Source organism: Cyanistes caeruleus, chromosome 8 (assembly GCF_971803275.1).
Source record: "Cyanistes caeruleus chromosome 8, bCyaCae1.hap1.1, whole genome shotgun sequence".
NCBI lineage: Eukaryota > Metazoa > Chordata > Aves > Passeriformes > Paridae > Cyanistes > Cyanistes caeruleus.
In genome coordinates this window covers 11,382,341-11,403,924 of record NC_141708.1, presented here as the reverse complement: position 1 = coordinate 11,403,924, position 21,584 = coordinate 11,382,341, and the positions used below count along the sequence as shown (strand labels likewise).

Below are 21,584 nucleotides of genomic sequence, written 5' to 3'. Positions count from 1 at the left end.
CTCAGCCCTTTGGGCAGCCTAATCTCCTTACTGTTTGTACACCTGCCTGCCTTAGAGCAAAGGACCCACAAAAGATCTGTGGTTTCCCTGGTCCCTCCTGCTACAGTGTTGCTCTTCCACAGGCGGAGACCTGCATGTGACTGTGTCTATTTTATTCACTCCATTCTGCCTGTGAGGGTGCTTCTGTCTTGAATGCAAACCTGTCTTGTCATGAGACACTTGGTGATCTGCTCACCTCATGTCACTGTTGCTTTTACAAATCATAGCCACACAGACTTGCTGTTTCTACAGACAGAGCCTGTCTTTAGATATCTGTCTGCTGCCAGAATCCCTTTTGTTTCCTGCTTCTTTGTCTTTTCCTCCTGTGGTGTTGGGACAAATGGGCATCTCATTCTCAGCAGCTAATTGAGTGTGATTTTTTGGGGGCAAGGAGACACGTTGATATATTTATGCCTGCTGGTCCAGAACAGAGTAGTTGATTCTATCCAGTATTTGTCCTCCTTTCCTTTCTTCATTCCTTTCTTTCCTTCTTCTAGCTGATGGCTAAAAGGCAAAGAATGAAATAAGCCATTTGTTCTCTTCAGGTTAGTGTCTGAAATGCAGAGAAACAGCTGTCACAAAAGGTTTGTGACACAAATCTATTTTTTCATATTGTTTTTCCCCAAAATACATGAAATGAACCACAAATTCATTTCCAGAATGTTAGATATTATCCCAGGGTGATTCTTCACAATATCCTGCAACAGGGAATGTAGAGACTCATTCTTCCTTAATTAATACAATGTACAATGCTCAGAGGCATGTGGGGCTCATCAGCAAATCCTATACATATTTTCTGTGCCAAGTTTCATACTGGCATCCCCTCTTTGGACAATTTAAGCTATTTTTTTATCCATCTACTGCTGCATTCATTTATTAAATGATGCTCTTGCTCTGAAGCTTTTTGGAGGCACTTTATTCTGCCTGTGCCTCTGTTGATAGCTGAATCACTGAGCCTTAGCATTTCAGGCATGTCATATTTACAATTGGAAAATATTTGTAGAAATGAAGGCAATTAAACACAGTGAACTGATGATCCTTATTTTGGTGTAAAACATTTCTTGAATGGGTCATGTTTAAGATACTTGTGCTAGGAAACAAACTCAGAGGAATGTGACAAACATTTTCTTTGAGGGAGAGGAGTAACTCCAGTGGAATGTTTGGTTACAGGACTGCCAGGCTGAGCTGAGGGGTCTTTGAGAAGGTAATTTGTTTTTTTTTTAAAAATGATCCAAAACAGGGCTGATTCATGTTTCATGAAAAAGCAAAGCAATAATCTATGGCAATTCCCCATGTACATGACTTTCAAAGGAGGGTAGCCAAGCACTGAGAAAACATTAATTAAATGGGCTTCATAATACAGTAGGCACTAAACTAATTTTAAGCAAATGCAAAAATCTAAAAATATACTTTTATTCTGGTTTCCTAAAGGGACTTGAAATTTAGAATATCATAAGTGAAATTGTCCTGCAAAAGAGCGTCCCTTCCAGAAGGCAAAACAGAATCAAACCCTTGTGTTGGAATGTGCTTAAAACTTGTCCACCATAAAACTTGCAGCCCTCTAAACCCCAGGAAAATCCCCTTTCTCCTCTCTAGAAATGCCCTCTCCAAAGCAACACTGTTGGTGTTGGATGTGTGTGGGATGGGGAGCTGATGGTATGTCATGCACTCAGGCTTTGAGAGGTCTTCAGCATAGTAATGTCTTGATGTGCTTCATTTCTTTCACTGTATCCTGATGCTGGTACTGCTAGGAGTTGGCAAAACAAAATAAAAATAAAAGGCTTCTCATTCAATTAGAATAAGGGATAATCCCTCAGGACTGCCTTTGCATGGCCTGGATCAGCTGTACCCCCATGAGCAGCATCTGCCTGGCAGCAGCACATTGATGCTGGTTGCTGTGAGCAACCTGCAGCCAGGGCTGGCTTGGCATGGGTGGCACACCCTCTGCATGAGCCTCAGTCCCCAGAAGGAGCTATTGCAAGGGTACCACTGGGAAATTAGGATGCCACCTGGAGCACGTGGCCTGCCTGTGTTGCTGGCCCTTTCAAACCTTGACCTGGCTGTGAATAAGGGTCTTCGGCTTTCTACCCACAAAATTCTTCACAAGAATGTGGTTATATTTGTTGGGGTTTATGGTACAGGTTTGGGAAAAAATGCCAGAGGACTTTAAAGGACTAAGACTGGATGAGTGACTAGACACAGACTTATTTGTGCATAAGTTTTGGTATTAGCATAAAGGGAAAAGAAAAAATATTAAGCATCAGCATTTTTTCTGTTGCTAAATATACTTTAAAGACATTGCCTGTTAATTTTTGTGATATAAACAGTCACCTTTTTTTATGTACTGAGAAGAGAAAGAAATGTTTCTCCGTGCAGCAGAGCCTGCTTGAATGGGTTCTCTGGTAGTGGTTGGCATGGTTGAGCCTAAATGTCAGTTTTCTCCTCAAGGAGAGGATTGATTTGGACCTCTTTCCTCTTCTTGGTCTGGTTTATGTGTGACAGAACTGTGTGTAACAACTTTGTGGTTCAGGGGCCTGAGACCCACTGAGGTTACAGGGAAGATACAGGTCTAGACATTGGTGTTAGTGGGGATGAGGTGCAGGGAGGCAGATGCATGTGTGTACATATGGAGAAACATGCCGATGCCATGAACTCCTTATGTTTTGTTTTCATTGAGATACCATGCAGAAAACCTCCTTAAAATTCATTGGGACCAATTTAAAAAGGATTGGCTTTGCTGAAAAGAAATTAGCTGAGGATAAACACTTGGCAATTTTTTCCCCTTATCTTGCAAGCTATGTCTCACAACAATTACTTCTGCCGATGTCCAGAACTATAGCAACATGGAAATTAGCACTGGAAAATATGTAGAAAGCTCCAGGGGCCTAGCTAAGACACTTCCTTACAGTATCTTCCTGCCCAGCTTTTTTCCCAAGCTTCATTTGAAATATGCTGTGCAAGGAGGTTTTGCCCATAACTCTTCAGAGACCTCATCACATCCTAACACATCCAGCAGCATCTCCCCCGGCTCAGCCACAGAGAATGACACTGTTTTTATGTGTTTAATAAACACATTCTTTGCTCCAGCAGCTCAATATTGGTATAGTTCTTAACTGTGTTAGTTTATGGTGGGTGGTTGCCCCAGGGTCGTGTGCAGGTTGGGTGTATGTGGGCTGAGTTAATGTGCCTGTATTATTAATGTGCCAGACAGTTAATGTCTGATGGAGCTGATTTTAGACCCATTAATACATGAATCTTGACCACCTGAAGCCAACTGCAGTTATTGATGCCTAGACAAATGTGATGGAATATCAGATGAAGGAGAAGCCTGTTGGGAAGGTATGTGCCATTTGGCAAGGGTGCCATGTGGAAAACACCAGGTCAGTTGAGTGGGAATTGAATGAATTAGCTCCTCCTTCCATGTATCCACATGGGCATGGCCCTTGTGTTACTTGAAGGAATTAGAAACATGCACTCCTTGCCTGGTACCACACAGAAGTGTTTATTCCCTTCTGGAGCAGGATAGAATTGAAATTACAGCAGACTAATTGGCAACATCCACTAATGTAACTGCAGTTGCCTGCAGCAAGAGGATGAGTTTTTTCCCCCTTTACATATTATTGCACAATAAATGTGCCTTGTTCCTTGCTGTTCCTAGCCCTTATTTACTGCACAATATCCTGCTAGTTAGTATCCATCTGTTTCCTCTGTCTCTTCACATGGACACTGGCAATTGCCTTCAGTCTGACATTACCTGCAAAAATGGATTTTCAAGTCAGCATCTTGGCAGTTTCAATTTGTTGTAAAAGTTTTGATTTTGTTTTCAAAGCTGGTGAATGCCACTTTGACGGGTCAGAAACTAGACACACCCCTGGAAAAAAGCTTAGCCCAGCAGGTTGCAGATCAAGTTCAAAAGGCTGGCTCCTGTAATCTGAACTTTTGCTTTTACCTTGTTGTAAATCCCAAATACAAATGTTGGTCACATTCAGTGATACTGACTCAGACCTCCCAAACTCTTGGGTCAAGGAGATAGAGGGATAGAACATCTCTTACTCTCAATTGATGGTTTAGGGAGCAAGAATCAGCAGAGGCAGTTGGAATTGCTCAGCTGTTTTCATTTAAGAGGCTAGAGGAGCCATGTATCAATGCTCCTTTTCACCTTTAAATACCTGGTGTCTGCAGAATGGGTAGAAAAAAATGCAAAAATTTATTCCGTGGAAAGGCATTAGAGTTGGTAGAGAAAGTGAACTGGGGTGTGCAGTAGGCAGGTAACCTGAAGAGTTTCTGGTTTTATTTTTCCTTTCTTTGCATGTGTTGGCGTTTTTTATTTTGAAGTGTACAGCACCTTACAGGGAAATATTTCAGTAATAGTTAAAGTGCAGAATACTGTGTTTTCCTTGCCCTTCTCGCTTGCTCTCCCTCCCAGTCAGAGATGAAATATTAGCAGAGTGGCCTAGTAAATGTGCATCCATACACAGTGCTCTTCCCTCAGGATAGAGACAAGGATCTTTCCAGGATCATGTCCATCCTTCAACTTTCAAGAGCACACAATTCTATTCTGAAAAGAAGGGAGGAAAGATCTTGTGAAAATCAAGAGCTACCATGAAAACATAAAGGAAAAGTAGCAGCAGAAGATAAAAAAAAAAAAGGTAATGATTCTTCCTTTTAATGGAATTCAGCTCTTAATTGGAAAATTATCCTGTGCCTGCTGCAATTCTGGCTGCAGGCTCCACATTTTGAAAACTGCTTTTGCAGCAGTTGGGGAACATGTCAGCAGGAAAAAACTGACCTTTCCTGTCACTACTGCCTGCATCCTCTCAGCATTTTCTCATGCAAGGGGTGATTAATGAATAGGGATGGTGGAGGGTGTTGATTTAGCTCAGTTCCTTGCAGTGAGGGTGTCTTTTTTTACTCCCTGCAGCCATCCAAGACAGCAACACATGGGTGCATTTTGTGAACCTTAGTTTAAATTTTGCTGTCTGGAGTCGATATGCACAGAGCCGCGTGAGCACGGGTCAGGACCTCAGGCTCACCTTAGTGTTAAATACTCATGTCTTTGTAAGCCTCTGGACAGGGTTGCTAGCTAAAGCACCATGAAAGCCTTTCCCAGCCACCCCACTCTGTGGGTTACACTTGGTTGTATAAGTCAGGGGATGCTGGCATGCTGCAGTTGCTTAAAGAATATTGAACAGTTCATCCTCCAAATGTTGTTCAGAAAGATAACGTGTAAGAAAATACAAGGCTGTGAAAGTGTCTCTTCTTGTTTTGTTGCTGCTCCTGTATTGCCAGACCTGAGAGGTTGTTGTAGTGAGTTCTCAAGGCTAGAGAATTACATCAGGATGAAGGGATAAAGAAATAGCTTTAAAGTCTGTGTGTGTTTTTGCAGCTGTGCTTCAGGTCTGCATTTACATCTTGCTCTTTCCACTGCTGACTTTTTTGCATTCCTCATGTAAAGCTCCTCCAGACAAATGATGAGAGACCATTTACTAAAAATACCTGAATTCAAGAGTCAGAGCAATGCAAAGCAAAACTCTGTTCCTTGCCAGTGGGAACAGATGTGAGGTGAGGCGTGAAGAAACAGCATTGACTGGGGATCTGTTTCGCAATCAGTCATTGGTATAAGGGAGCAACTTGGTTTGAGTGAAAGAAGGATGACCAGTGCATCACTTTTCAGGTTTATCTGCCCGCAGTTAGAGCAGCCTGTCTTGCTTTTGGGTTGCAGAACACTTTGTGAGCTTTTCAACTTGCAGTGCACTATTTGGTGAACAGAGGAGTACTAGGGATGTGCTGTGTGCTAGTCCTTTTTTGTCATCATTGTTATTCTGAAAAGAACCATTTGGCTTGTCAAAACTAATTAAGGGAACAAGTAGATGTCACTGGAAAGGAATTTCAAGCCAGAATGACATGTTTCAGGAGATCCCTCTCATTCCCTGGTGCACACTTGAAAGGCATTATGAGTAGATCCAGAGCTTGTGTATGCAAATGCACAATGGTAATGAGTATTCTGAATTTTGTTAGGAAATACTTAGGTTCTTCTAATTACAGTCCCTTTAAAAATGAATAGTACTGTGGCAGACTGATGTCTCTTATTACCTGGGCCAGAAACAGTGTTTCCCATTGCTGCAGAGGGAGATACAGTGCCCTCTCCATCTGGAGGGGAGGGATCCAGAGGATGTCAGGGGCCCAGGTGAAGCCATCTGACATTGTGGTGTCAGGACACAGCAAATGACTCTGAGTAGGAGTCTGGTGTCTGGCTTCCAGAAGGATGGATACCAGGAGAGTGCATTTAAGACTTAATTTAAGTAGGAAACCTCTTGGGAAGGGCCGCAGGGCAAGTCCCTGGAGTGTTCCCAACCTTTACCTCAAAGAGCTGGAATTACCACTCCATTTCATTAAGCTGTGATAAATAGACATGATGGTAAGCATGTACATCTGTCTCTACTGGCATGTTATAGACAAGGGTGATGGTTACTGAATGACTGAAATTACAGCAGTTAGTGCTACTCATTTGAAAAAGGCAGAAAACTTCTGCTATGGACTGGAAAGATTGCTTTCTATATACATTGGGGACTAATACTGCAGCACACTGTAATGTTTTTCACTGATACTTAAAGGAATTTCTGTGAATCCTACTGTCACTTTTAACTTCGTCCATATATTGGGAAGATTTGATCCCAATAACTGCGTGATCACACTAACTCAGGCTCATTCTGGCATCCTTACCAATAACAGACAGCACTTTCTTCCTTGTGGGATCACCCTGAAACTGATGGTAGCGATTAAGGAGCAGACTGTTTCTCACTGTGAGTGGAATGATGAAAGCTCTGCCTGTGCTGCTTTATTTTGTTGTGTTGGTATCTTTTGGCCACAATTCAGAGTGTTGTGAATGGACTCGCTATCGATGTGGTGCTCTCGTTAACAAGCAGTGCCAGTTTCACTTACCTACACAGTGGGTCATAATGTAGTTGTTTTGACATTTGCAGCACTGGCTGATCTTAGCTGAACTCCAGCACATTTTTATGTTTGTCATTGCTTCACCTGCTGTGTTTTTTGTGGGATTCACAAAAATGTATCAGAGCATCTGTATTTTTTATTATTATTATTATTTTTAATATTTCTGCGGTTGATGCCCCAAGGATGAAAACGGCAAAAGAATGTGATAAAAATGTTTTCAGAACATTAGGGAATTCTGAATGTTGGCTGGCTCAGAGGGAATCTATTATTTACAATCTACTGTATCAAATTCAACTCCCACCAAATTAGAAACTGATTTTTGTCATTGTCCCTTTTTAATCTAACTCTTTGGTTAACTCAGGAGAAGCAGCACCATAAATCACGTGGACATCTATGGATTTTTTTTCCCCTGCCAGCCATTGCTAGGACTGAATGTTCATCTCTTAGTGATTCTTATCAGCCAGGACACTAATAATAACATTTCTGTTCTGGGCTTGACTTTCCCTCTTCTAGGAGGAAAAGTATCTTTTTAATGTGCTTTGAAAAATGTTTTTAGGGAGTAAATAACAATCCATGGGAAGATTTGACTTAGGGTGCTTAAGTTCCAGCTAGTGAGATTAAAGAAACTCCTTGTGCATCTTTTCGTAATTGTCAAGGACCATGGATGGCATGGGGTCATGGTGTGAGTAATGAATACTTTCTCACCTTTTTAAAATCAGAAATTCACCGTATGTGCAGCACTGTTTTTCTTTTGAAGATGGGGAGAAGGAGGTAAAGAATAACAAGATTTCCCAGCAAACCGGGGGCAAATCAGGAAACTTAGTCTTTCATGTCTCGAATCAGCCAAATAAAACCTCCTTTTCATTTGCTTTCTGAAGGCATGAGGCTGCTGTGCCCTTGTTTATCCTTCAGCATTAAAACAGAACTCTGATTTTACTGGGTCTTGGGACCAGCTTTCTTTGCCACTGCAAGAAAAGTCATAGTAGTCCTGATATTACAGACAAGGGACAGGCAGGATCTCTCTCCCATGCCTGGGAAGATTGGTGTAGGGCCCCTGAGCGTGGTCTGTGTGGAAATACAAAGGATACAAGTTGTTAAAAGGTGGAGACCTATATACCAGGTGTCCCAAGGTAGGTATAAACTGGTTTTGCTTTCCTTTACCATCTCTGTCTGACTGCAGCCTTTCAGCTGACTGACTGTCTTCTTTCTCTGTCTCTCTCTCTCCTCTCCCAGGTCAGTGACTGGTTTGGATAAAGAACCTGACCTTGTGCACATGGAAGCACGGACAGCTGATGGACGTGAGTGCCTGCAGCCAATGCTAAAAGTTGGGCTTTGAGCCAAGAATGGAGTGGGAATGAGAATTCACTTTACCCATTTTACCTCCCCATTTACATTTTAATTGGTAGGGGAGATGTGGGTCCTGGAGTTTGATGTGATATTCTTATCCTGAACCTGTAGGGGAAAGTCATGGGCCACAGGCCTTGTGCATGTGGAGAGGGTGGACACAAGCACAGTCTGTTGGGCTAAGAAGCCATCTATTCTGTTCCCTATTTAGCTGCTTTAGTTTACATCATGGTTTACATCAATCATAAAGAACTGGGCTTCCAGCACTGTACCATGGAACCTCTGTGCATTTCCAGAGGTGCTCAAAACAGCTAGGTGGTACCTGAGAATCTGAGAAACTGCCTTCAGTCAGAATCACCCTCTAGCCAGAAAGTCCCTATGCCCCTTTGTCTTGTAGTGAAAGTATTTTTTAGTTTTGCTCATAATATATGAATAGGTGTTCCATAGCAAAACATTACAGGCCTTGAAAAGATGCCTGGATCTGAAGCAGGAAATAGGAAAAAAAAATAATTCTTAACCCCTCACTGAAATGAATCTAGTCTCATTTGCAGTGTAATGGATTCCTATGTAGTCAATCCCCAGCAAAGATAATGGTATTAGAAGTTGACTTACTCTCTCCAAAGTGTTTTAGATATTTCTCACAGGAACTGCAGCATAGTAATGCATCTTCTCCTTGTGTGGAACTTTACTCCAGTGTGAGGAAACAGGAGCAATGGGACAAGTGTCCTGTTTTGGTGCTGGGACAGTATAGAAAAACAGCATAGGATTGAGGAGCTAGTGAACTTCTGGGAGAAAAGCCTCATTTTTGTTGATTGCAAACTTTTCTCTGTTTGAGTCAAGTGCTGCGTAGGCCAGATGTGTGAAGAAGCTCCTGTCTATCAGGATGGCTTCTCTGAGGTTGTGGATATTCTAGTATCACTCATTGGCCTCCCACTGCTATTTAGTGATGGCAGCTGAATAAATAACCAGGCAATAAAAGCTCAGGGGTGACAGCTGTTTGTTGAATATATGGAAAAAGCAAAATAGGCCAACAGGTAGGTGGACAAGGTAGGGAGGCGTCTTCAGCGCCTTCGCTGCTCTGTGTACTGTCGCAGGTATGATGGGAGAAGTGGTCAAAAGCAAATAAAAAAACCCAAGCAAGCAAGCAAACAAACTGCTGATGGAGTCTGTTTTCAAACTAAGTTTAAACTTGCTCACCCAGCTATTTGAATATTGGATATGTCAAGGATGTAAATGTTTGAAAGATGTATCCTCAGTTTAAAGACAACTTTCTTCCTTCAGGTCTTGTTTGCTCAGGGGTTTGCTCTTTGTTCTTGTTTTAATGTATAAATTCAGCATTTTGAAATTGGCAGCTGATGTGTTGAGGGTTTCACTGGAAGTCAGGCTTGGCCAGTAGTGTCAGCAAAGTCCCACTGCAGTCTCCATCCCACATCTGTAGGGCCATGCTGGCCCTGCTGGCATCTACCAAATGACTCCCAGCCCAGCACAAAAGAGCAGTGTTTTTTTCTTTTAGCAGTAATGGGACTCAAGAACCTATCTAATACCAGTTCAGACACTGGAGCCTAAAAGGTGCTCTGGAGCTGTGAACAGGTGGTGGGGCATTCTGGAGTCTCATTCATCCATAAATGAGTCAGGGGTATCAATAAGCTTATGGATCTGGGAGCTGGCAGGTCCTGTTCACCTCTCTGGTGTCTGTCCTTCAAGACATCATGCCACATGGTTTTGTCTGTCCAGACATTAAAAATGGTTGTGTCTCTGAAAAATCCATCTGCCCCTGTGTCTAGTCTCCTTAAATACTGCAAGATGCTGATAATTCCAGTGCCTATCTTATCTCAAGCTGTTCCCATCTTTTGTAGCAGATGAAGTTTTTCACATTTTTTCGACATCTTGGCAGAGTCATTGTAGCAGAATAATAATCGAGGCTTGCATTTTTAAATTGTAAAAACATATAGGAGCCTTGGGCATTGTGCCTTATGCCAGGATGTAGTAGGCAGCAGCAAGAACAGGACTAGATGCAGGGGAACTATTATGATCACACTGACACAAGCATCCACCAGCATTCCTGGGAAGAATATATTGAACTTTCTGATGTTCAATGAGCTAATCTTCACCCCACTCACAGATACAGTGCAATAAACAGGATTTGAATTATAGGAAGAAGAGAGAGAGAAAAGCTAGCCAGAAAGATAAAACAGAGTAACTAATTCCTGCAGAGCCTACACATCTTTTTTCTTTGGGGGAAAAATATGATTGAGGCCAGTGAGTTTTTTCTCCTTCCCATGGAAACCTTCACGATGTTAGGATTTTAAATCTTGCTGACACCAGGACCTGATTTAAGGTGAGCCAATATGCCAATGCAACCTGTCCCTGTTAGCTGCTCTTTTCCCTGTTAGCCATGCTGGCCAGCCATCCTTGCTTTCAGCTGCCCTATTAAAATGCTGCCAGGAATGAGCAGGACTTGCTGTCCTGTGTCACCTGCACACAGGTTGGCCCTTTGCAGCCTTCAGCACAGTGACACAACAGCTTTGAGTGTTTCACTGCCTCCCTTCAGGGACCCACATCATTGGGGAGAGAGCCTCTTGTGCTCCTGCTTCCTGCCAAAGCTGGCATGGCTGGCAGGAAAAGATGAGACTTGGTAGCTTGGCTTATTTCACCAGTTTGTCCTTTCCAATTTCAAGAAATTGTTTCCGTTTTGTCACTTCAAAAAGGGTAAAAATACACTCCAGGATCTCAAGATGGAAGACTGTGTTAAATAGCAATGAGGAGGCGGCTCCAGCTCCTCAACTGGAAAGTGGCTGTACATCTGTGAAAGCCATTCCCTAATCCTGAGTGAGGTGGGAAGGGTTTGTGCGGAGGCATGGATGCTGGGATTTGAGCGGCAGCAAGCCCTCCAGGCTGCTTGATGTCCATATTGCAAGATTCACAGATGAGATGAGAAAGTGGCTGGAGTTGCTTATAAGCATGAGGAGTTTTTAATGCTGCCTGGGAAGTAGGGAGCTCTTCTCAACTCCTTTTGCAGTGGAACATTATAAAACTCCCAAAAGTAACAAAAATGCAACCCACTAAAAGAACCCTGAAAACCAAAGCACCCAAATGCTTTAATTCTGCTGCTGGATAGGACAATATATAAATCAGTAGTAATTCCCAGATAGAAACAACCTCCCTTAGGCAGTACACCTCCCAGTGAAAGGTAAGCAAGGCTTTGGAGGCATGGCTCAGTCTCATGTCACCTGCCCCTCTGGGTGAATCCCCTTTTACCTTGTGGCTGTCCAAAAGTGGGGTGCAAAATTACCTCATTCTGGAGAAGAGGGAGATAATAGCTTGGGAGTTAGGCTGGCCTCTTCTCTCTAAATAGACTTTTGTCGAGAGATCCTGTACTTTGTAGGTGAGAAGATGTGCTCTGTGAATGGCACCCTTTAAGAAGCTTGAGCAGGGACTTGAGATTGTTTCTTGCTTTGAGTTACACACAAATGGGAACTAAACTGGATGCTGCTATATTTTTTACCTGATTTTTAAATGTATTTTAAAGGGAAATATTTTTTATTTTCTTAGGGGAAGCAGGAACAAAGCAAGATTTAACTTTATCTGGTATCCTAAAGCAAACAGGTTTAAAGATATTTTACTTGTGTCTGTTTTTTGTTTGGTTTTTTTTATAGGCCTGTATTGTAAAATATGTGAAAGTAAATAAAACAAGAGACTAAATGGAAAATGGGTAGTAAGCTACCGCCCTTCTCCACTACCATCTCCTTGTGAATATTAATCTTGTGCCATTCTTTGAGTATATTTGATTGCTGGTGTAACACACTCAAAATGACACATTTCCCAATAGGCAGGAAGCTCGTTGTCATGTCAACACTTGTGATTTATCTGCATTTATTTGTGACAGGTTTTTATTCCTCTTCCCATTCTGTCACTCAACAGCAGCAAATTATCCCCTTTTCGGAAGGATAAGAATATCCAGGCTACTGTGTGGGAGAACGTACTGGAGGGAATGAGCTTCTAAAAATACAACTCCTGACCTCTCCTCCTTGTTCTGCCTAATTTTAGAGCTACCTCAAAGAGAAGTCACTGCTGTTGATCTCTTTGGATAGCATGGCAGCACATAAGACCCACTTGTTTTCTGAGCAGTTGCTTTTATCCATTGCAAGGTTGTCTTAGGTTCCACATTGAGGAGCTAAATAGCAGCCCTGGGCCAAGTGTGTGTACATCAGTTGATGAAGAACTTTAATTTGTGCCAGCTGAAAGTCTCACCTCTCTGCTGCAGCTGCTGGAATTTTATGCTGGGAGAAAGCACGGCTCTGATACTCTGGTTATTGGCACTGTCTCTAGGTCAGGTGCTTTTCACCATACACTTTAATCACTGCCCAGTACGCTGGGTTGGCACCAGCAACATTTTCTGCTTCTTTAGCATCCTCAGTAGGATTACGATTTCATTACTGCACCAGACCTGTGTGGCTGCTCTGACTCAGCCCTTATTAACCTGGAATCCCTGGTGCATCAACCCAGAAACAGGTCTGCAGCCTTTAAACAGGGGCCTTCAGTCACTGGGTGGTTGGGCACAGACCTTTATTAGATTAAAGCTTGGCTGTAGTTTGTGACTTTTTTAGACAAAATATTTTACAAATTATTAGTCTAATTATTTATGCCTCTGACTTGCATTCTTTTTACAGTTTAAAGGATGTTGCTGGGACAAGGCTATAAAAGAGGAAACTATCAGTCTGTGAATCTTGTTTTAGAATGTGGGAAGGCAGTTGGCTGAATCTCAGGGGATTTCAATTGTTCCCCCCTCTAGCTTTCCCTTGCCCCACATTTTGCTGTCACTGGAAGGACACAGATCAAGGACAAGGCAGTTTTTTTTTGTGATGGAGAATCCTGTAAGCAGCTTTGCTGGGCTAGTGACTGTCTTTTTAAACTTATCTTTTATCATTTTGGGCTCAGTTTGACAAGGTCCATGTCAGAGTGTTCTGTTGTGAACTAAAATCACTGCACCAGGCTCACCCCAGCCCTTATAAACTTGCTATTTACTTCATTGGTCTGTCCTCACCCTTTGTAGAACAGCAAAGAAGCATTTGAATCTAGGAAGCCTGTAAAAGTGCCACAGTGCAAAAGATATGACCCTTTTATCACTCCAGCTGTCATCTTAGTAGTATTTTCATTTTCTCCCTAATTTGCAGTTTTCAGAAGAGCAGTTGAAGAACAGAGATGGCATATTTAGATTACACACATCCAGAAACACAGTGCCTTCATTGTTCTGTTTCATGAGGCCTTTTCTTAGCCTAAGTGAAATAAAGCTTAATCCCCTATAACCCCTCTCAACTTGCTGGAGGTGAGCACATCTCTTCTTGTTCTAACTTTCTGTATATCTGCCTTTTCCTTCTGTTGACTCCATGTTCTTCTCCCAGTCCTCTTCCTCCTCTCAAGCAATTCCAAGGCCTGACAAAATCCCTTCAGTGTGATTAGATGTGTCTTCACATCTTGTCTCTAGACAGAAGCATTTGATGCTTCTTGCAGTGGATATAGCTACTGTTAGGAATCTTCAGCTACTCACGCTATTTCCTGGCTGTGGCATTTTCATTCCTAGCCTGCATTTGCTATAAAGACTTGATTTTGGGAGATGCTTGTGATTTTCACAAAAAATAAGTTAATGGCGTTGATTTGGGCTTTTGTTTGTTTTTTTTTTCTTTTTGTGTTTTGCTACCACAACTAAAACCACCCAACAAGGCTAGGGTGTTTCATAGGGAAGACAGGGTATGATTTCCAGAAGGGTATAGGAATTGGTGGATTATACCTGGGTGGCTTCTGCTCTATATGGTCTCTTCAACAGCTTTCTGATGCTTTATGGTTTGTACCCTCCATTTATGATTTGAACTTCAGTCTCCTGAGGGATGTCTGCACAACAGAGGAGGGAATGGCAAATGTCAAAGTGTGGTGAATTCCTAACCTCAGAGAGCAGTCACAGTGTCAAAGGCTGGAGGCAGATCATGAAACAAAATTTGTCTAGCTGGAGATAAAACCTTCTTTTGAGCTGCTGGTGGTGTTTACAGACAAGTAGCTCCTACCTGGGCATTTCTGACGTGTCCATATTCTCCTGTTGCAGACACCCACTATTTGACCTGTCGGATCCAGGAGTGCTCCGAGACCAAAAGGAGCGGGCCCTTTTCTCGCTCCATCGATGTCAGCTCCCTTGTTGTTCAGGATGAATACATCTTCATCCAGGTACGTTGGCTTCATACGAATGGGATGGGAATTCTGCCTGCACAAAGTATTTTTTCTGTACGAGGGAGGAGGCTTGTTCTTAGGATAAGCACATGGGGCTGCAGTTCTTAAGAGCTGGGAGTCCATCCCGTTGGCTCTGCAGACTGGGATAGAGCACTTGAACTCCCTGCTCATCACTTGTCTTGAATCTTATATATTTTTAAAGTTAGTTCTTTAAGGGTCTGTGGATTTCACAACTTGCTATTTGTGTGGCTAATTGTAAAATACAAAGGAACTACAAATAAACTGGGGAGAACAGAGAAGAACAAAGGAAAGGTGTGAATGATTATTTTAACAACTGGAAAGTTTTATGCTGATTTGACAGTCAAGTAAAGCTAATAGAGTGAACCAAAATTTGTAGTAGGAGGTAAAATAGCAGAAAAATTGAAAAAAGATGTTACAGGGCAACTTCAAAGTGAAAGATGGCTGTAAATGTGTCATTTGGTGGTGATTTCAGAAAAGAGGAGAAAGTGTCAGAAATGGAATGAGAAACTACGTGTTTTTGAGATTTTTTGAGAATACATGGGCTGCATGGAACAGGGCCATCTCTCTAAATTTCGTGTCTGTGGAAGCCTGAGAATGAATAGTACAGTCTGGAAGAACACTTCCTGAAGATGTGCCATTTACAAACTCTCAGTTTTCAACTGAGAGCCAGGCTGTGGTGATTCCAGATTAATGTAATCCCAGATTCCTGAGACAGGAAGCTCAGGAGACACAGAGATTACAGACATGGTGATGTTAACTGCTTGTCTCCAATGCTGAAGCAAGGGGAACAAAATGAGATGAAGATTGGATTCAGGTGGTATAAAAAAGACACATGCTTCTCTTTTTGAATAAGGCTGTGTTACATTAAGCTTCTATTTTATTTCCTTAAGTGAGCATTTTTCTTGACTATCCAAATTATGAGAAAGTTTTGCTGTATTTATGGTCAGACATTCTTATAAAAGGGAAGACTGATAAATCTATGCTGGGATTAAGTGGAGGACTGGATTCCTATGGCCTGGGAGGACTGCAGTATGAAAACTGCATGCATTTGAGTAACACTGGCAGACTTCTGAAAGTAGGGGTCTGCTGCTCTGGAGATGACCTACTGCAATGGGAGCCACAGCTCCCCTCAATCCCCCATGAAACCCAGTCTGCTACTGCTTCCTCTGGCCTCAGAGGAGATCTGTTGCTAGAAAACACTGAATTCAGTTTTTGAAACTTAGTAAATCATGATTTGACTAAAAGCAATGGCTTTCCAATCAATAAATACTCTGCTCTCCAAGGAGTATTTTAGAGAGACTCTCTTAATGTGGTGGTTTATATCTGTGGCTAAGGGTGTTGTGGAACATCCAGTTCTTTAAGCATGAGGCCTTACAGACATTTCTCACTCCACAGCTCTCACCTGTGTTAAAACAAGGCCTCTCTGTTTAGAATCTTGATCTCACAGTGAGGGCATGGGCCTGGTGTGTGGGTTCCTCATCAGCAGTGAGCATCTCAGGCTATAAGCTGCTAAAATGTTCAAGTTAAAAGATGTGTGTGTGTGTGTGTGTGTGTGTGTGTACAAACACATGCATGTATGTATAATACTCAAGTGCCTTGACTATTCTTAGCAAGGTTTTATTATAGCTTAATGGGTGTTTGAATTGAAAATCACATCCCCACACTTTAAAAAGCTGTTAAATATACACACAGAACATTGCTGCTGCTTTGGGCAGGAGTCTCTCCATTCCCTGTGCTTGTATCACACTGACAGGGTTTCTGCCTGTCCAGCAGCCTGCTGTAAGTGGCTGCAGTCGCTGGGCAGGGATTGAGTCCGTGCAGAGCTCGAGTGACACGTGGGCACTTCAGATTGCCAGCACACTCTGAGCTGAGAGTGTGTTAAATCCACCGTGTCCAGGACATGGCCAATGGACTGTGCAGTGTTTGCTTGGTACACATGTAGGAGTGCTGATATGTCCTGGAGGTATTAGTCTCACAGACTGTGTGGTGTTGCTGCCTGTTATGGGATGTGTCAGATTGACTGCTTGCAATGTCTCACGCATATTTTTCAGTCTGGATAATCTTGGACAGAAGTGTAGGAGCCAGGTCTTTAGAATTTGAAATATTAGACAGAGATGAATAAATAAATATCAAATTAAATGTTAAGAACCTGGTGAGGTTTAATAGCTGCATAAAGGATTGGTGCATGAGTTCTGATATGTCTGTTTTGGAACAAATCAGAATTAATGTATTGGAGTGGAGAGAGGAACTTGTTCCTTTAAACTTTTGTCATTAAATCAGTAGATTCTTAGTCTATATCTGTAGTCAGTGCTCCTCTAAAGTTAGAGAGATCAAAACCTTCAGGGGCCATTTATCTCTTATTTCACCTGTTTCAACATGAGATAGGTCTGTCTTTGAGTATGCCTTTCTCATTAATATTTGAAGGAACCTAAGTAAAGCTTAGTGAAAATCCTGAAATTTTTGACAGCTAAAATTAGGGAAGATGAATTCCAGCTATGGATGTCAATGTCTTAGATTATCTGCATACAGTTATTTACTAGCGAATATATCTATTCTAACCAAGCTGATGAACAGGCCTGTACTGTAAGATTTGTGGGGAGCATTAACTTGTGTGACTGCACTCACAGCAAACGTGATCCTGTGATCTGTAATGGATAGGGGAAGGAAGAGCACAGAAGATATTATAATGCCATTGTAAAACAATGATTCCTGTTGTGCAGCACTTCTGAAAGGATCTTTCAGAATTACAGTAGAAAGAAAGAAAATGAGACTGATCTTATGCTTGAAAATTTTATCTGTTGAAGAGAGTTTGAAGAGACTGGCACTGGTTACCAGGCAAAAGAGATAAATAAGATAGCCCACGAGGAAAGATGTAAAAGGTAATGTGGAGGAAAGAAAGAAATAGCTACTAAGAGAGAGTAGGAAGAATTATTATGTATAAAACAGTAGGTGATCACTCTGAATTTATTGACTGATTTTCTGTTTGATTGATCAGTAGTTATTTAAGGGTGCCTAGCATGTCACTATGATTGGATTGGATAGTTTTGCATAAATTGATATATTAGGAGAAAATCTTACCCTCTCTTGCATGTGTAAGTTCATTCAGTTCACAGTATTGCTCTGGTGTAACCAGAAGCCAATATCATAATCTTCTTTCATGATTAATACTTAAAATTCATACAACTTGCAAAAGAGGTCATTAGATTTGTGAGAAAACCTTGGAGTATGCCTGGACTTATGTACTATAGCAAAAGGGAGCTAATTTGATGATCAACTTTGCCATTTATATCTGTGTCTGTGGTGTTCAATTACATAGCGGTGCTCCAGTGAATACTTGTTACTGGAACAGTATCACTTCCCAAACGGGTGCAAACACAACCTGCAGGTGCCTGAAAGATGTAATTTCCTGACAATTACCTAAACTGCTATAGTGTTCTCATCTGCAGAGCCTACATTATTAGACACGGGGATCAGGGATAGTCTTTTGGTATGAGTCTAGAGTACTTATACTTTGGAGAATTTATATGTTAAAAAACAGATTACAGAGGGAGTTCTGGGAAAGGTATTTTTCAAGCAAATCTTATATCAGGGTTTCTAATGGAATTGTTCAGGTTGTTGAAAAGTGTTGAAAATTAAATAGGCTTTAATGAAAATGGCAATTATTTTTCAGGAAATTCTATTATTGAGTGAGACAGTATTGCTTGGAGAAAACCTTTTTATTTTCCTATAAATAATATCAATGCTAGTTTGTTCTTTAAAGAGAAGATCAGGAATGATCAGTGTGTTTCCTTGTCAACAGATCAATATTTTCCACTGAAAATGAAGGAAAGCATGAGCAAATGTCACCACTTAATTTAGGCAGTGAGGAGAGTCTGGACCACAGCAGTCCCTGGATAGTGTTGCTTGTTTGTGGGGATCTGAGGAGTCCTGAGGGGCATGGATAGGGCAGTGCATTCCCTGGGAATCAGCTTTGCTCTGGGACAGTGCTTTTTGCAGAGAGCAGCATTCTTGTTGGCGGACCTACAGAGTATTGCTAAGTTAGAGGAGCTGTTCCTGGCTGCCCAAAGGTTATGTGTAAACATCTCAGGTGCAGGGGCTCAGTGGTTCTTCTGGGTGGCTGGACTCCCACCTTGGCTGAGCCTGGCTGCTGGTGGAGAGGGATGACATTCCCAATGCTGACCCCAGTGAGCAGTGTGTCTTCACACAGAAGCCTGGGTATCAGGATATGGACAGAAATAGTGATGGAACTCTTCAGAATGTGTGACATGACAACTGCTGGCACTGTACTGTTGTAGTGCTGGTGACCTAAGGATGTCAGTGGGACAAAATTTACAGGGAGACAGTATTTTTTATGAGCTGGAACTGATAGAGTCACAAAAGGGACAGATAAGATTTTGGGCATATTCACAAGATCCTAAGGGACTTGAGGAAGGACTTTGTCTCGCAAAATTGTTTCTTCTTTTTTTTTCCCCGGCTGTAGCTCTAGGTCTCATAAATATGTTTCCATCCCCCTATTAATCTTGCTGTGTTGTGTAAACCCTTCTGCGTGTGGCTTTCCCCCCAGAGCTCAAACCAGTCTAGTCTGGCATGCAGTTATCGCTGTCCCCATTCCTCTCCTACGCTTCTGTCTCTGTCAGCACTTGGACACCCTCAGGGTTACTTTGGCCTTTTTGATTTGAGCTGGCTGTAAGTCAGTGCAGAGGTGTGTGGATGGGTGATCAATACCTGTCTTGGTTGTTTTTTATGTCTTTATTTTTCCCCAGGATGCTGCAGACTCTGCTATCCCAGCAGAGAGGAGCTGAAGTTGATCTGAATTGTAGCTCAGACATTCAGTGCTTTCCATAGCAGTGACAACACCACTGGGTATAGAAGACTCCTCAGACCTAGCAGCTGATACCTGGTTTGGGTTTGGGGTGATACAGGCCCAACAAGTGCCTTTGGAGATGAACCCTCTCAGATCTCTCTTTGGTGATCTCATAAGGACAAGGAATACTCCCTGCAATCTTTGATTGAAAAGGATTGGCTTTTTGCTTCAGATCCCAGTCCATTTCCACTTTAAAAGGGAGGTGCTTTGCACCACTAATCAGAGAGGCACGCTGACAGGCAGTACCTTATCACTTTCCAAGGCCTTTAAAGAGTGAATACATGGGTACCACTTCCCCTTTTCATCCCATGGCATAATTTATCAAGGTGTTTAGCTGCAGGCTGAAACTCAAGAGTGTCTTGTCTGTCATTGGCCCCTGCTTCTACTCCTTCTGGGAAGCTTTATTGTCTTCTTTCTATTCCACTTCATTTGTAATTTGGTCTCCTGGGAACCCTAGGAACTGCATATCTTTCTCTTGAGTCCATATTCCTTCAGATTGTTCTGGGACATATGATGTTCTGGGATATATGATGCAAAAAGCTAAGTTGCTCTCTTGGTGGCCCTTTGTTTTGAGGTTGATGATGAAGGAAGAAGAGTGTGAAGGCAGCTGGGAAGAGAGACGGTCTTGGTTTATAATCCTCCTGGATGTGATGGGGTCTGTGGTGTTGCCATTTAGGAGCAGGGGATGGTGGTTGCAGCAGTGTAGAAGCAGCAGCAGTTTTTGTAGGAATTACGTATGGAAAGGGAAAGGTTTAAGTGAAAATGCTCTTCTGTGATACTGATCTTTTATCTGGCTCTTCACCTTCTGAAGTAATTCTGAACTTGGAAGACGTTTGCCTAATTGAGGGAGTTGCACAGGAGGGCAGCATCTCAGCCTGCTCACTGGCCCAAGTGAGGAGCAAACCCAGAATTTCTCCAGAGGTTGTTGTGTGATGCAGCTGAGTGGGAGTCCTACAGTGCACATCTGAATAACTCCTCTGGCTCAGAGGAGCAAGCACTTCTGCCAAAATCTATTGAACCATTTCAGTCTTCTTTTGCATCAGAAAAGTTTCCTTAAAACATATGCAGATATCAGTATTCACCCACAATCACTGAGAACTTCTTACAAAACCTGTGGATAATATTTCCTATTTTGGACGCCTGGTGTCTCATCAGCGTGTGTCCAAAAATTTCAGCTGAAGTAATTTGTTGCAAAATGGAATTTACAGCCTTTTTTTTTTTAATCTAAATCAAAATCTGGTTTTATCAGGGTGATTGTATTTTTGTGAACCATTTTCCCCCAGCCTCAGCAGAAAGAAAAATACTTATTATTTATAATATTAGAATTCAGGTGGGGGGGACATTTCTCTTTGAGGCATTATAGAGGGGGAAAAATTTCCTGATTCTAGAAACTGCATGTATCTAAGCCCAGCTCAGAGAAGTAGTTTAATATTATTACCGGTTGTAACTATGCTTGTTTAGGAACACTTGAAAGTGCTTAATGTTTAGTAGGACATGAGTGTATGCTTCAAGTTTATTGAGTATTTAAGAATAGGCTAAATGAGCATATTTGCTGAATTGAAGTCATTTATCAGGTGAATAGACTTCAACCAGCAGCCACAGCTGAGTTTGTGCTAATTCATAGGGATTCCTCTGTTATCAAGTTATCAATTTAAAAACTTAAATAAGTGGCAAATTTCCCCAGGAATAAAGAAGTAGTTTTGTTGTTTTGTTTTTGGTTTTTTAAGTTTTTCATTTTGTTTTGTTTTTTGGGTTTTTTTGGTATGTGTTTTTGGGTATTTTAAAATTTTTTTATTAATGTGAGACTTCTCAGCAGTGAAACAGGATAGAGGGGAGAAATAAAATGTTCATTTCCCAGTATAGAGCCTTCTCTTTATTTTCACAGAAACTAAATACACCATGTTCAAATATAAATTTCTTTCCTCCATTTTTTCCTCCATTAACTAGGAGCCAAAGGTCTTAACAGAAATCAATCTATGCAATTTATTTTTAACTTCACCCTGCTTAGCTACGATTGATTTTTATCTTTGCGATCGATGGCAGAGAAAACAGTTTGGTGGGACAATGGAGCACTCTCCAGCTTGTAGGGGTTGGTCTTTGAGTCTTTTATTGAAGGAATCATTAAAAGCTTATTATGAAACTA

General features: G+C 41.8%; 1 protein-coding gene across 2 annotated transcripts in view; it reads left to right on the top strand.

Moving 5' to 3' along the window:
* SORCS3 (sortilin related VPS10 domain containing receptor 3) overlaps positions 1-21,584 on the top strand; it is a 273,052-nt gene that overhangs the window by 183,263 nt on the left and 68,205 nt on the right. For both annotated transcript variants that reach the window (XM_086899396.1, XM_086899397.1), the window contains 2 exons: positions 8,227-8,291; positions 14,435-14,553. In XM_086899396.1, coding sequence (XP_086755522.1) covers positions 8,227-8,291; positions 14,435-14,553 — 184 coding nt within the window. The remainder of the gene's footprint in view (positions 1-8,226; positions 8,292-14,434; positions 14,554-21,584) is intronic.